Source organism: Camponotus floridanus, unplaced genomic scaffold (assembly GCF_003227725.1).
Source record: "Camponotus floridanus strain SB8 unplaced genomic scaffold, Cflo_v7.5 scaffold1, whole genome shotgun sequence".
Lineage (NCBI taxonomy): Eukaryota > Metazoa > Arthropoda > Insecta > Hymenoptera > Formicidae > Camponotus > Camponotus floridanus.
This window is the reverse complement of record NW_020229214.1, coordinates 8,730,330-8,747,552: the sequence shown is the minus strand read 5'-3', so window position 1 is coordinate 8,747,552 and position 17,223 is coordinate 8,730,330. Positions and strand designations below refer to the sequence as shown.

At 40.8% G+C, this 17,223-nt stretch overlaps 1 protein-coding gene across 11 annotated transcripts in view; it reads left to right on the top strand.

Moving 5' to 3' along the window:
* LOC105251393 (putative transcription factor SOX-15) overlaps window positions 1–17,223 on the top strand; it is a 54,161-nt gene that overhangs the window by 18,661 nt on the left and 18,277 nt on the right. For 4 of the 11 annotated variants that reach the window (XM_025415211.1, XM_025415213.1, XM_020027542.2 and 1 more), the window contains exon 4: window positions 10,123–10,564. In XM_025415211.1, the coding sequence (XP_025270996.1) occupies window positions 10,392–10,564 (173 nt within the window). In that variant the 5' untranslated portion in view covers window positions 10,123–10,391. Of the gene's footprint in view, window positions 1–3,961; window positions 4,549–7,196; window positions 7,283–10,122; window positions 10,565–16,552; window positions 16,765–17,223 lie in introns of those variants that run through there. The other 7 variants (XM_025415220.1, XM_025415219.1, XM_025415222.1 and 4 more) reach the window with 6 other exon arrangements.

Here is a 17,223-nt window from a genome sequence, read left to right as displayed (position 1 = left end):
TACTCGGTGCATTTATCAAGATATAGATTCTCATTTTTTAGAATTCTATAAACCCCTTTTTACTCCCCTGAAGAGTTATTTATTAATATTTTTTTCCGTCTCTCGTATTGTTACAAGGGGATGAAACTTTTTAATATTTATATGAGAAATTAATTTTCGACAAAGAATCAGCTCCTAAAATTTTTCGCACTTATTAAGAAGCACCTGTATCCAGTGTCTCCGGTAAATCTTAATACGACTCTCCTTCTGAAAAATATAAAATAACTTTTTAAATTAATTATAATTAATTTTGTATTTATTCGGGAAAATCTCTCTCCGCTTTTGTAGGATACAATGTATTTCGTATTCTCAATAGAAATCGAAATAGACCGATAATAGCCTGAATTATACGCATGAAGGGATTAAAGCGAGGAATATGTTTTTTTCTTTTTTTTCGAATGCTTTTCGTCTCCGCTCGCGCGGCGAGCGCGAGACGGCTACGTCATCGAGATCGGTATCGATCGTATTATCGAAAGGGCAGCCGGTATGCGAGTCGGGCGAGTAACTGCCCCGTATCCTCTCTCGCGCGCGACTTGGCTCGTAATCTTTTAAATATTCAATTTTGTACGCTCGGTTTTACATTCACTATAGCGTATCGGCCGCTACGCTAGACAAACTCGCACGTGAACACATGTTGCAATTTATGCATTTATAATAATTTATTAAAAATTATTATACCTTTTCGGATCGTGAATCGGTCCACAATCGATCCTTCTCTCTTGAGAATTTCCATGTAAACATTTTCGATTCGTCACTAATTAAACTATCAATTGGACATGTTTCGAGAAGGGTTCTCTTCCAAACAGGAAGAGAACTATATTAATTTAGATATTGCTTTGGATGATGTCATACTTTTGATAAAACTCTCGTCGCGAGGAATAATCTTTCGAGTATATAAAGGAATATTTTTATTTGTGATTTGTCATTAACTAAACATTCCTTTTAAAGAATTCTTGATAATGTTTCTTTCAAATAGATACTAGTTCAAATAGATACTAGTTCAAATAGAGCCTAGTTTAAACATTACCCTTGACGATGATAATATATAAAATTCTCATCGCCACACTGAGAAAGAAAGTTGTTAACTTTACTAAATTTACTATTAACTAAATTATTATTTTTTTAATTAAAATATTTAGCTATTTAAATTAAATAATACATATTAAATCTAACATGACACCTATTTAACTTAAATATATAATATTTAAATAATAATTTATATTTCAAATATTAATTTAGTTGAACGATTTTTTTTTCAAGTTAACAACATTTTTTTCTCAGTACAAGAAATAATTTTTTGGATGTATAAAGAAAAATGCGCTGCAGGATTTATGTTTTTATTTGTAATTTGTTATTAGTTAAACCATCAACTAAACATCTCTCTCGAGGAATTCTTGACAATACTTCTTTCAGATAGATACTACAAAGCTTAATTTAAATAATTTTAAATTATATTTCTCTCGACGATGATAGTATATTTTCGATAAAATTCTCGTCGCCGAGAAATAATCTTTTGAATGTATAAAGAAAAATCCGTTGCAGGATTTATGTTTTTACTTGCGATTCGTTATTAATTAAACTACCAACGAAACATCTTTCCCGAGGAATTCTGAACAATATTTCTTTCACATAGATACTACAAAGCTTAATTTAAATAATTTTAAATTATACTTTTCTCAACGACGATAGTATATTTTCGATAAAATTCTCGTCGCCGAGAAATAATCTTTTGAATGTATAAAGAAAAATCCGCTGCAGGATTTATGTTTTTACTTGCGATTCGTTATTAATTAAACTACCAACGAAACATCTTTCCCGAGGAATTTTGGACAATATTTCTTTCAAATAGATACTACAAAGCTTAATTTAAATAATTTTAAATTATACTTTTCTCGACGACGATAGTATATTTTCGATAAAATTCTCGTCGCCGAGAAATAATCTTTTGGATGTATAAAGAAAAATCCGCTGCAGGATTTATGTTTTTACTTGCGATTTGTTATTAATTAAACTACCAACGAAACATCTTTCCCGAGGAATTCTGAACAATATTTCTTTCAAATAAATACTACAAAGCTTAATTTAAATAATTTTAAATTATACTTTTCTCGACGACGATAGTATATTTTCGATAAAATTCTCGTCGCCGAGAAAAAATCTTCCGGGCGTATAAAAGGAAATGCGCTCCAAGACTCGTGTGTTAATTTGCGATGCATGATTTTGCGCGCGCGGAATAATTAACACATCCCCTCTTGCACACTTACTTTACACGATAAAGTTCGACGTAACGAAGCGTCCGACATTAACGAAGCGTTAAAGCGAGGCAGGTGTGTTGCATTAATGTAGTAAGACCGGGAGGAATATAAAATCGCATAATCGCACGGGAGAGGTCGCATTAGTAATAATAATGGGATAAAGATGCGATTTTTACACCGGGAGATAACCACTCTCGCGCGTAGTTTATATTTAGACTCGCGCTTAGAGTGAATTTATAGTCATTGCTATCGGGATCCTTTATGCACCGTCCCTTGGCGATATTGCGGTTGTGCCTACACTCCTCTACGCACTTCTCCTCTAGGTCGATGGTTCTCAAACTTTTTTTCGCCCGCGGCGCCCTATTATTCCACCGCAAACTCGAATCGCGAATTATTTATCGCGCTCATTTTTTATCGCGGACATTTCTAAGCACGAGACAAAATTTGCAGCAAGCATTTATGTACCTGGCTTTTTTCTTTAAAACGTCTCTAACGTTTAAATCTTTGAGAATCACTGCTCTAAACATCAAGAGAGAGAGAGAGAGAGAGAGAGAGAGGGGATAGTGTGCGTCTATATAATCTCTTCGGGGTTTTTTTTGACGCGCGTGTGATGACACCCACGTGGTCTGGCCGCGACTCACTTCGCGAGCGCGCGCGCGCGCGCGCGCGTGATTCGCATAGAGCCACCAGCCGATATTCCATATGGCCGCAACCTTTCTCCTTCTCGTGTGCTAATCAATCCATGTGCTTCCTACGCTTTTACGATTACGTAACCGCGGCATTGTGCGAGGCTCGCGTGAAAATCGAAAGAAAAAAACGGCGAAATCAAGAATCCCGTGCCTCGCATTCCGCGAAACGCGGCTGTCTTTACGATATACCTCGCGTCTCATATCCCAATGACATTTGCGGGTACTTTGAAAGGTATCGGAGGATCGACCGTCGAGCTTAACGCTGCGCACTTTTGCGTTACGCGCGCGAAATTATCGGCGCGTTTCTGCCCCCGGGGGGGCGATTCGAATCGGCCGCGTCGGGCAGAGCGATTAAAATTCGCTCCAATCAAATTTCCACAACATATAATTAGCGTATATTCGACGTGCGTATAAAAAGCGATCGTTAAATATTTCCATGAGCCATTGTTTTACGACCCGATATCCTCGCCTGGTACACATCGCCGTCAATTATCGTCAAATCCACTCGAGCGCGCGCTTTCCTTCCGTACCGAAAAACTCGCCCTCCGCTCCTTCGGAATATCCGCCTTCGCGCAATTTCCTCCCTCTTTCTCCTCCGCCGTCGAAACCCACGTTCCTTGCGTATCCATTTTTCGTCGCGAACGCGGAAACTTTCGCGGCGATGGCGACGGAGAAGATGCACGGGCGGATCCGCGAGGCTGCGAGGTGCCTCGAGGGAGGGGGGGGGGGAGAAGGTGCCCCGCGCGAGCGAGGGGCACCTTCTCCCGCCAGGTACACCCGTGTCTCCGCCAACACGCGCGCACTCGTACGTACGTACGTGCGACGCGCGCGCGCGCAGACACACACGGAGATCTGTTTCCTCCTTGTACGCTCGACCGGTCGCAACACCGCCGCCGCCGCGGTGCTCGTGGTGGTTCGCCGCGTTTGCGGGCCCCGGCCCGGCCCGAGTAGCAAGTCACCTCCGCTCACCTCGGCCCGACTTCAGTCCGCCGCTCGGCTCTCGAGTCGTCGTGCACCACGGAACGCGCAGGCAGAGCCCAGGCAGGCGCAGCCGGCTCGCTGTCGCGCGCGTTGCTCCGCTTTTGAAATCGCGCGAGTGAGACGAAAATCGACTCGGACCGCGTCACGTGACGCGGAATCGTCGCGCGCCGATACATCGAGATCACACTCGTCGTGGGGTACCCCCGGGGGAGGAATCGAGGCGGGACCTCCGAGGATCGGAGCTTCCGATCGCGAGATCGAGAAGCGGTGGGCGTCTCGCGGAGATTCCGCGGGGCAGAGACGGAACGCGCTATTATGTCACACTCCCACGCGAGCGACGGCCGTCGCTGCTCCCGTTGCCGTTGCCGCTACTGTTGCGAGACTCGTCGTTTGACATTTCCGCGGCCGCGCAGCGCTTGACGTATCGCTGTGGATCTTACGTTCCGTCCTGGTTGACGGAATCTCTCGATCGTCGCGAGATCTCGTCGAGTGTTTTTCTTCGCTTGAGTGACTTGTCATCGCTAAGATTGTTCCCGAATCGCGCGGATCATCCGGCAACCCGTGACGAGAAGAGGACGAAAAAGGTAACGAAAGAGAGAGAAAACCATGATTCGAGAGCGCGCGCGTTTTCCGCGATCGAAACCCGACCGTCTCGCGCGCGCGCGCGCGTAAACGTCAAGCGGTGTCACGTATCGATATGGCACGCGATACCGACGATTCCGCTACGTATATCGACTCCTCTCGTCTCGTCTCGTCTCGTCTCGGTTCGACGCGGCGGATCGATCGTGACGCCGAGTATGAAATCGGTAATGAGCTGTAAATCTCCGGCGTGTACATCGAACCGCGTATGCGGGTGAGTCACACGTCACAGATACCGACGATACTCGCCGACACACGTGCGCGCGCTCGCGCGCACGGGATACGTGTACACCCGCGGATATAATATACGTAGACGGCACCTTCTCCTCGGCTCGGTATTCTTTTCCCTTCGCTAGAGAAAATCGAAGGAAAGGATAATAAGCGAGAAATACACTCTCTCTTACCCGCCGGCCGGTTCCGTGGTTGGCCGCGCGCGCGTGGGCGTAAACGAGAGAGAAAGAGGCACGGAGCGTGTAGAGGCGATTTTCTGAAAAATCCACGGTGAAACCTTCGTTAACGTTCGGCTTAGACGGCGCATAACTATCCGCGTTGCCGTCCATCGCCCGCGGCGGGTAATCCTGTTTCGATCGAATCGATTCGACTCGAAAATCGTCAATGCGAGATCGAGAGGCGAAAGCGGCCGAGAGACGAGAGAAGCGTCGGTTTCCGTCAACAACGCGGTTATTCGCGTCGAGAGGAAAAAAAAAGGGCCGTTTCGACATTTCCGATCCGTTTTGCGCACGATTGCAGAAATGATCGCGATCGCTCCCTCCAAAATATCGACGCTCGAATCGCTGACGAAGGCGGGATTCGTCCTTGTCACGATTACGCGAATGACTTCTGAAAATTTCGCGATGGAATCGTGCACGCGATCGATGCGCGGTATCGTCTTACCAGCGACTCGAGATCGAGACATCACGCTATTCTCGATTATGCTAATAATCATCGTTTCGTCTCGTCTAATGCATGCAGGAATTTAGCAATTATTAGACTAAATTAGCGTCCGCAAACTGGTTTTCAAAGGAAGAAGATTAAAGACGAAAGAAGAATATTCTTTTTCTCTTGAAAATTTACTCCGATTGAAAAAAATTTTAATATTCATATTTTCGACCTTCTTTGTCCAAATGTAATTTTTTATATTTTTCTCTTTGACGATGAACGCTAGAGATTTGACAAATTTTCGTTGCACAGAAGAAAAATAAGTGTCGAATCAAAACTTGTACTTCAATTAACGCGTTTCGTATATACGCAACAATTTATGATATTTTTAGAGGAATTTAATAGTTTTAAATTTAACAATAAATGTTATTTTCTATCCAACATTGTTTCTTTTCCATTCAAGAAAATTAAATCATAAGAATATATTTTTCTCGATTCAACTATATAAAATGGCTTCATTCAAGCAAGCAATTATTCAAGCAATTATATTTTTCTTTAATTAACACAATATAATCTCATTTCAAAATTTCCATGTTAAAATAAAACATATTTTCAAAACAAGAATGTCCTTTTTTTGTGCACAGAAAAAAGAGAAGTGGCAAATCAAAACTTGTTTACTTGAACTCACGCGTTCATTGTTTCGTATATACGCAACAATTTATAATCTTCTTTGAAGAATTTAATCATTTTATATTTCCACAATATTATAATCTTATTTTAATATTGTAATTGTTATCTCAAGAATATATAATTATTTAATTCTAGTCTAAGAAAATTATAATCTTTGATTTAAAAATGTTATTTTCTATCCAACATGTTTCTTTTGCATTCGAGAAAATTAAATCTTAAATCATAAGAATTTATCTTTCTCGATTGAGTTATATAAAATGGCTTCATTCAAGCAAGCAATTATTCAAGCAATTATATTTTTCTTTAATTAACGATAATAATAATAATATAATCTCATTTCAAGATTTCATATTAAAACTAAATACATATATTTTCCAAACAAGAATGTCCTTTTTTTCTGCGTGCATTCTGCGCATTATATTCGACAAGCTTCGGATTCAATTTCTCAGACGCATCGCGCGAATTAATTCGCGACGCAATTCGCGATATTGATGCTTCAAAATTTCTTCGGCTCTCGTACTTTTTGCTCGTGCAGAATATATAAATTAGAATCAACAAGTCGAATATCGGGAGACTGTTTACAATGTTAACAACAAACAACAGCGTTTCGTCTCGAACGAGTCTTTTTCTCCGAATCGCGCAAAACGCCGAGATCGGGACATTAGAAAGTAATGCCGTAATATTGATTTATACCTCGTCGATTTATCAAGAGATATCCGTCCCTCGGACAATCCCTCGGAGCGGCGATGGCGCGTGCTCATTAACGGACCGCCACGTCCGTCACGATTACGCATGTTACATACGCGCGACTCTACGCAATACGCCGTGTATCGTAGAATCGTAGAAAGAAAAAGAGAAAGAGAGAGAGAGAGAGAGACAGATAGAGCGAGGGAGAGGGAGCGCGGGTGGGGGCGACGTAACAAACACGTCCCGCGCGCGCGCGCGAACGAAAACAAACCCGAAGTGGTGGGAGGGGGAGGGGGGAGGGGGGAGGACACAATCGTGCAGTAATAAAGTTTGACTGGAACGCGACGTCCTCTCGTTGTCGCGCGCATTCCTTCCTTGACTTTCACGACACGGAATCCTCGCGCGACGTATCGATCTGCCATTGTGATTATTATCGCGTTGTGCATATAACGTGTCATCGTCGTGTCTGCGTTTGTGCGTGTGCACGACGCGGATTGAGACCTCCGTTAGCGACCAAAGACGTTACACCTTGCGTTGTGCGTCCTCGCGACTTTATGATTTTCACCGCGTACGCACACGCATATTCACGCACTTGCGTCTCCGGCGGCGAACGCATTGTGTCGTTCAACTCGCGATGCATCATCGCGAGAATTGTTTCTCTCTCTGTCTCTCTCTCCTTTTGTTGTACGACTCTTTTCTCTCTCTCGCTCTCTCTCTCTTGTTTCTAATTAAATGACTGCGTATATATCGGAAGAAATACGCTCCGAATCTCCTCGGGAGATATTCCGGAGTCTCCGATTACGATTTGCGTCGCGGGAGAGATGGCCGGTAATCGTGCCGTGCATCTAGCGTCCACGTAACCATCCGGATAATCGCGCGCGAACGTAAAGATCGCGCGAGCATCGGGTTTCATAGGTTTGGGCGTTCGAGACGTTTCGTTACATTCGTAACATTCCGCGTTTAATTGCCATTTGCCTCGCGTCGCGGCCGGATATTTACCGGCGATTAATCCAATCTACATGTATTTATATATACGATATCGCGTGGCCGTGATTAAAACAACTCCCTGGGACATGCTCCGGAATCGGTAATCGGCGATTAGATTCGGGAAAATTTAAACAACGAAATTGTTTGCACGTTGTTGTATTTTTGTTTACGTCGCGAATCGAATCGAATTTATAGCTTTTTTATTTAAATTAGACGATAGACTTTTGCGTCATAAATTTAATTAGAAGGATCGATTATTCGGTGTTTACAAGATTCGTCATAAATTTTTCCGAGAATATATATATGCGTATACTTGCTCGTGTTGTTTAAAAAACTTTTCTCGTCACGATATGTAGACATAAAAAAATAACATGCACAGAAAAAAAGAACGTTCTTGTTTTGAAAATATATTGAGTTTTAACATGGAAATAAGATTATATTGCGTTAATTGAAGAAAAATATAATTGCTAGAATAATTGCTTACTTGAATGAAGCCATTTTATACAGTTAAATCGAGAAAAATATATTCTTATGATTTAAGATTTAATTTTAGATAGAAAGTAACATTTTTAAATCAAAGATTATAACTTTCTTAAAGTAGAATTAAATAATTATATATTCTTGAGGTGACAATTACAATATTAAAATAAGACTATAATATTGTTGAAATTTAAAATTATTAAATTCCTCTAAGAAGATTATAAATTGTCGCGTATACAAAACAATGAACGCGTTAGTTTAAATATGCAAGTTTTGATTTGACACTTCTTTTTTTTGTGCACAAAAAAGGACATTCTTGTTTTAAAAATATATTTAATTTTAACATGGAAATCTTGAAATGAGATTATATTGCGTTAATTAGAGAAAAATATTGCTTGAATAATTACTTGAATAATTGCTTGCTTGAATGAAGCCATTTTATATAGTTCAATCGAGAAAAATATATTCTTATGATTTAAGATTTAATTTTTTCGAATAAAAAGAAACAATGTCGGATAGAAAATAACATTTTTAAATCAAAAATTATAATTTTCTTAAAGTAGAATTAAATAATTATATTCTTGAGGCGACAAGTACAATATTAAAATAAGACTAATATTGTTAAATTATTAAAATTATTAATATTGTTAAAATTATTAAATTCCTCTAAAAAGATTATAAATTGTCGCCTATATACAAAACAATGAACGCGTTAATTAAGTATACAAGTTTTGATTTGACACTTATTTTTTCTGTGTGTTAATCTTGTTTCTTAATTTTAATAAGGATGAAAATTTTTGTAAGCGCTATAAATATTGCCAGGCGACGTAATAAAACATTTTCAAACGAAAAAAATTAATATAATTATTGAAGCAATATCATATCTGATTAAAATTGTTTAATCTTTGTATCTTAATCGTGCGATATTTTTTAACGATTAAATATCTCGGATAATCCTTAATACACACGACACAGACGTTTCCTCAATCTTTCGACCCGCGTTTAAATTCTTGCCGTCACAATTATCTCAATCACGGGCGAGAAAAAAGTGTGCTATTCAACGATATTATTTTTGCGCGATGAAAACTCGCGTGCGCGAGTGATTATAGTCATTTTCGTAGATATCTTTACACGACGGCCATTAACGTTGAATTGCCCGGGCACGAATGGAAGTCGATCGCGATATCCAGATGCCGATCGTTATCCGACGCGACTTTTCGAGCCCTTCGATTATGTAAGGCCCTCCTCTTTAACCCGTTCGCGATTAGAAATTAAATGGACACTTTCATTAAAATCGCGACTCTAAATTACATTTAAATCGAGAACAAAGGACGAGTTGTGTAGGGGATTTACAGGATATCCGACTGAACACCATTCAAGAAACTACATCTAAAAAACACTCCATAATTTTATCACGACACGAATCTAAACCTCGATATGCGATCAAACGAGCGGAAATGGGGAATTAAAATTCACCGACGCAAGTAAATGTATCTTGAATCATATGTTTGCATATCGCGCGACGTTAAAAATAAATCCTTGCTTCGTGTATAATAGTCGTAAAAATGATTTATTTTCCTCGTTCCTTCATCGAGGGAAAATTGTTGCGTCGTCTCGTTTCGCTTCGCCCGATGGGGCGGCCGAAATGAAGTCGAATTTAAATTTCAAACGCGGTCATCGACATGCGAGTCGCGACGACTCGTCTCTCTTTTTAATAACCGCTTATCGATCATCCGTCTAAATACGTACCCGTCATTAATACTCAACTAAATGAATCCATTTTCCATGATTAACAGGCGACGCGCGTGCGAGCGGAGGATCGCGCTGCGAGTTAAACGGACGATTTCGCGCCGAGCTCGGACGTACATCGCCGACAGGACAATGTCATTGTTGTGAGTGTCGTTTCCTTATACGTAGATACGAGAGTGCGAGTGAATTACAAAGACAAAGAGAGAGAGAGAGAGAGAGCAGAAGAGGCGGAAGGACCAGGAGAGGGAGACAGAGAGTGCATCAAATGCGTGTGAAATGGATGGTACGCCAAAGAAAAGCGAAGCAGTGCTAATATATGGATGCCCATGGGTGGAACTTGGCCGAAATGTGCCAGCGTTACCATCACGCTATTCCGGCAGCGGCGGCGCAGAATTCCTCGCCAGCTAGGGACCCCTCGGCCGCCATCGCGCAAGGCTTGTCAACCGCCGCGCACATCGATCAAGCCAGCCCGTCTTACTCTCACTACACGTAAGTAAAAAAAAAAAATGCCACGTCCTTTTCTCTTAATCTCATATTTATTTCATGAGCGTCGGTGCAACGCGACTCTAGCGGGTTTCGTCGCAAATGGGGAGGAGAGGGCCGGGGGATCTCTTTAAAGGAAGACGCGGGGATTTGCCGCGATTCATTTCGGCGCGCGTGGCTTATCGCGGGCTCGTCCGGGGCCCCGTTCTCTCAATCGTATCGCGTATATATTAATAACGATACGGCGAATTAGGGATAAGTATACGACCGCGCGGTCAGGCCCCCGGTAATCCTGTTATTAGCGCGGCGATTAGGGGAAGATGATCCCCGGGCAAATTGCAGGGGCGTATACCGCGCGTGTTTGGTTAACATAATCGCCAATCGCGCTATCGCCGATATCCGCGCGAGAGTTTCTCGAGACGATACACGTGCATACACACACGCGGGACGATGGACGGCGTTTCTCTCAACCCCCCTCGGTCTCTCTCTCGCGTCTCGTTTCCCTCCTTTTTAAATTTTCTTACTTCTTACTTCTTGCCCCCTCCCCCTCTCCTCCACCCGCGTCCTCGGGATGTTGGTGTGTTGAAAATTCATTAAATTGCAGTTTACGCTCGAGATTCAATGTTTCACTATCATTATGTCGTACGAAGGCAAAGAGGATAAAAGTGGCTTTCTTTCCTTCTCTCTTTCTCTCTCTCTCTCTCTCTCTCTCTCTCTCTCTCTCTCTCTCTCTCTCTCTCTCTCTCTCTCTCTCTCTCTCTCTCTCTCTCTCTCTCTCTACCTATCTATCTCTTTTTCTTTCTCTCCCTCTTTCAGGCCCTTTGGGACTGCTAAGGAGGAGGTTGAGAAAATAGCATGCGCACTGCCGGCATGCGTTTCTACCGTATCGTATAATTTCAGCTATTTCTTATCTCGTTTGCCCGCAGTCTTATTTGCTCGTCTTCTTACGTATTTGCAAGAATTTCACGTTTAACATTCACCGCTTCTTTACACAGAAAAAAAATAAGTGTCAAATCAGAACTTTATACTTAAACTAACGCGTTCATTGTTTCGTATATACGCGACAGCTTATAATCTTCTTAGAGGGGGGAATTTAATAATTTTAAATTTCAACAATATTATAGTCTTATTTGAATATTGTAATTTTAATATTGTCACCCCAAGAATATATAATTATTTAATTCTACTTTAAGAAAATTATAATCTTTGATTTAAAAATGTTATTTTCTATCCAACATTATTTCTTTTGCATTCGAGAAAATTAAATCTTAAATCATAAGAACATATTTTTCTCGATTCAACTGTATAAAATGTCTTCGTTCAAGTAAGCAATTATTCAAGCAATTATATTTTTCTTTAATTAACGCAATATAATCTTATTTCAAGATTTCCACGTTAAAATTAAATATGTTTTCGAAACATGAATGTCCTTTTTTTCTGTGTACGCTTAATTTAACAAACTATCGAGATTTGATTCGCAAAGGACGTAAAAAATGCCACTGAGGAAAGAGCGTTTGTTGCCTTTCTAGATAGTAGGGTTCATTCGATTGAAAAAAATTTTAAATTTTATATACAGAGAAACATGTGTACTGTATTCAAGTAAATATTATTTATTTTAAGTATATCATAAGTTTGTATAAAAATATATCATAAATTCCAATTCAAAACCGCAAATATATCATAAATTTACCACAAACATTAAATTTAATTAAATATATTCTGAATTTTAGTAAGTGCAATATTTTAGTCAAGAATATTAAATCAAAACAAAAATTTGGTTTGGTTACTACAAAAAATTAGCGTAAAGTAAGTTTGATTTTTCTTTGATACAAAACTTTACAATATTCTTGAAGAGAAAATAAATTCTTCTTTTGAGTACATGATAATGAGAGCTTTTAACACTTGTGATGAGTTGATCTTTCAAGACTATTATCAAGAATATATTCTTCGTCGAAAACTATTACTTAAAAAAAATAATAAACTGAGTAATCGCTTTTCTTGGCAGTAGAATGATATTTTTCTCTGTGTATAATTCAAATTTCTCTAATTGAGATTAATTACACATGTCGCGCGGCTGAAAATTTCGCGTAGGAAGATATCGATGCGACTTTTTCGACGTTTCGATGCTTCCTGGCATCGAAAATCAGCTTCATTAAAATGATTCCGGTTCCCATTTATTGCTCTCAGCCGTCGCACGGATCGCGTACCATGTCATGTTATTTCATACGCACGCATGCACGCACGCACGTATGTATATTTGACATATTCCGGCAAATTGTATTCGAAACTTAGCAAAAAAATTGAAACTTTAATTATAATTTATTTTTAAACTCCGTCTTATATACTTGTTGAAATTTTTATAAAATACGCATAAAGCTCGACTTAATTTTTAATTGAAAAAAAAATGTTTAAATATGACTTTATTTTCGGATGGTCTATGAATTTTTACGATAATATAAATCCTTTAAAGATCTTGGTCGCGAGTCCACTTTAAACACCTCGTCTCGCAATAATGTGTAATAACGCCGATATGCGTACTCGCCTGTTGATCGATTCGCGTGTTTACGAGGCTAAATAAAAATTTCCAATCGAATATGAGCGCGAACGAGATCGAGAATCTTTTTATCAGCTCCGACATTAATCATTTTCATCTCTGTCGGCGATATCTCGGAAACGTTTAATTCTCACCGCATCAGTGGGGATTTCCTTTCGTTCGCTCCAAGATAACAATATTAGTCGTCGATTTAAAATATCAGTCACACTTGTTTCAAGTATCCTTACGTTACGTGCCGCGGCATTTTAATTTGACGTTTCGCGCGAAGGCAAATTATGTCGCGCGAGCTTAACTTTTGTTCTGCCGCGTGATAAGAATTAATATCTCGATGCGGTTGTCGCGCCAGCTCGAGTCGGAGCTCGAGGCTCAATTTGCAAACATCGATTATATCGGCGAAACGTCAATAATTCCGTGAACGACACGCTACACCATCCGGCAGGTCTCGCTTTTTCTCGGTAGTCGATGGCTGGAAATAGTCCTCCTCGAAAATTGTCTTGAAAACTGTTTTTCGCGACACGATCGGCTCGACAGATTCGGAGCGGGATTTTTCAGCTTTTTGTCCCACCGCGATTGAATGTGAAATCGAAGAAGCGCTCGTTATGGAGCGATGACGTCGCGCTTGACCCCTGGCATGGGATGCGTGTCACCGACGACCTTGTAATTTCTACGATTGCGGTGACTCAGATTGGTGACTTGACGATTAAGCGATGACTGGCGATTAATTACGGATTAACAATCAGTTATAGTTATTTCGACGTATTAAATATAGGCGCTCGATATATTTACCGTTTTGTGACATGTCGCGTGCGTACACAGAGGAAAATATCATTCTACCAAGAAAAGCGATTACTCGGTTTATTTTTCTTTTTTTTAAGTAATAGTTTCTCTTCAACAAAAATATATTCTTGATAATAGTCTTAAAATATATTACTCTTTACAAGTGTTAAAAAAATCTCATTATCATGTTTTCAAAAAAAAAAAATTTATCTGTTATTTTTCTCTTCAAGAATGTTATAAAATTGTATCAAAGAAAAATCAAGTTTACTTTATGCCAACTGTACACAAAAAAAAATGTATAGTAAATAGTATGTAGTAAGTAAATAGTATTTATTTTAAATTTATCATAAGTTTATATATCCGCTAATATATCATAAATTCACTACAAGCATTAAATTTAATTGAATATGTTTTGAATTTTAGTAAGTGCAATATTTTAGCCAAGAATATGAAATTAAAACGAAAATTTGATTTGTTTACTATACACAGAGAAAAATATCATTCGACTGTCAAGAAAGGCGGACTTTATTCAGTTTATTTTTCTTTCTTTAAGTAATAGTTTCTCTTCAACAAAAATATATTCTTGATAATAGTCTTAAAACGTACTCATCACAAGTGTTAAAAAATCTCATTATTATGTACTCAAAAAATTTATTTTCTCTTCAAGAATATTGTAAAATTGTATCAAAGAAAAAATCAAACTTACTTTACGCCAACTCTAATAAGCAAACCAAATTTTTATTTTGATTTAATATTCTTGACTAAAATACTGCCTTTACTAAATTCGGAATATATTCAATTAAATTTAATGCTTGTGATGAATTTACGATATAATTATGGATATACAAACTTGTGATAAATTTAAAATAAATAATATTTACTTGAATACATTTTTCTCTGTGTATATCATATGTATATCATATGTATATCAGCTTGACGTATCCTTGATCTATTCTTCATTATTCATAGATTTTCTTTCGATTCTGGATTAGATGTATGAGAAAATAGCATTGGTTTTTATGTTTTTGCTTTCTTTTTTTTTAATTTTTTTTTAATATTTGTCACTTTACGAGATAATAAAGTTGTATTTGCATCATATATTGCTGCAATAAGTTTGGTGCACCTCTCGGACAACGTCGCATCAAACGACAACAGTTTTCGATTCGCGGATTCAAACACGTGCGAGTTACACGTGCGCTATCCACGCTATTTTGATGCTATTTGGATGATCGTAAATCTGTAGTTCAGTTAAACAAGTAATGACAATAGTGACTTATCGAAACTTATTTACAGTTACATTTGCAAATTTGCACCGTTGAAAACAATGGATCATCGTGGATTAATGAATTAAGACGATTAAATATTCCGATACTATAAATACATCGGACACTATTTCTGACCAACGTTTTTTCGTCGAAAAAAAGGAGGCAAAAATAAAACAAAGTATATTTTCGAGATACTAAAACGGCGGATAAAATCGCGGCGTATTTTTCCACGAGCGCGTGTTCCTCTGAAAAATATCGCCGTTTGAAATATTCGCGTAGAATTTTTATTACGGACCGTTATGTCGGCTCCGTCTCGACACAGTTCCGCAATTAAGGCAGGCGTATTCCGGGGATTAAGCGGCCGCTATATCCTCTCCAAGTTAGCCTGGGAATTTTCGTCGCTCGACGGTATCTCCGGTCGTATCGCGCGCGGACACCTCTCCCGAGGTGCCGTGTAGAAATCTTCGATTCTTCCTTACTCGGTCGCAGGAAGTCGTACGTAATGGCTCCGCCGTTGGCTCTGAGGTCAGAGAAGGTATATACGAGACGGGATACACACAACGAGAGACACAACGCGTACGTACGAATGGACGGACGAGCGGATGGACGAGCGGACGAGCGGACGGACGGACGGACGGACGGACGGATGGACGGATGGACGGACGGACGGACGGACGGACTTTGCGGCGTCCGTTCCGCGGTCTTAAACAACCCGTAAAGGTTTCGGGGATGCGCTTTCTTCGTTCTCAAATCTGAAACGCGCCGGAGCGTTAGTAGTGCAGAGGTGAGCGGCTGGGGTCGTCGCTTCCGCTCACCAAGCATCGGACATTGGATTTAAAAGTTTAATCAGGGGCTTATAAAATTGTAACCTCCGCATCTTTGCTCGCGTGTGGAATTTGGCCTCTTTCTTTTTTTTTTTTTATCGATTTTTCGGGGATTGCGTTTCGATTCGAATCAACCCTCCGAAGCGATAATAATAATATTAATACACGGGCGATGAGCAAGTCCCAGTCGTAACGGCGCATCTCTCTCTCGATTTATTTACGATCGGCGCGATCGATCGGCTCCGTACATTTGGCGCATCGACGCGAATACAGATCGATCGTCCACCCACACGCGCCCGTAATGGCTGCGCACAATGGTATTACTGTATCGCGTACACGCGGGTTTCGCCACTTTTATGCGAACGTCGCGCGTCTTCGTCGCGTCGCCTCGCCGAGCAATGCAAGGGTGTGTTCGATCCGCGCGATTATTTGAATAAAATGCGCCGCTACGTCAGAGACGCGAGTTTCGAAAGCTTTCTCTCGGCAGCCCGATGGCCTCCGGGCCTGGCCCGGGAGGGGAATGCGGCGAGGGGGGTGACGGGGAAGGAAGGAATAATTTATCCGAGGAGGGAACAAGTGTGTCGTCGACGAGGAGAGCGACGTCTGCTCCGGTTGCCAAGCTGTTTGCCGAAGCGTGCACGACGATTTTCCCTGCCTCTCGAAGGAGAGCTCCGCGACGGTCTTCCCCGGAGATTCATGAGGCTCGACGGACGGACGTGCCGATTTAGAGGATCGCCGCTGTTGTTGTTCTTTGTCTCCTCGCTCGGCCGACTCTGACGCGCGCCGGTAGGTCGTGGCCCGGCAGCTCCGCGAGCCATTTGTAACGTCGCGGGCGCGTCGGTGTGTGGAAGGATAACTGTCGCTTTTCCTTGACACGCTTTGCGGAACGTCTCGTCGTCGGATCTCGGAATTTTGTACGATTTTTACGAGAGAGATTGTCCCCTTCCAGACGGACGATCTTGGACGGAGGCCGAGGCCAAATCGCGCGATTTATCATCGCGGAAGACGTATGCAAAATTCGCTCGCAACGCGATGCATGAGTGCCCGACGATGACTCCTGGCGAATTAATATTTTCGAAACGACGCGCGCTCGTTGTATTCGCGGTTGGAGACCCGTGCGCTTCCTTCAACTCGCGGTGCAATCACCCCACATGAATCATTAAAGAAACAATGCTGAAGGCAGTGGCGTATCTATCGTACGCGTGGGTGGTGCAGCTGCGCCGACGCGGGCGAAACCCGGGGAAT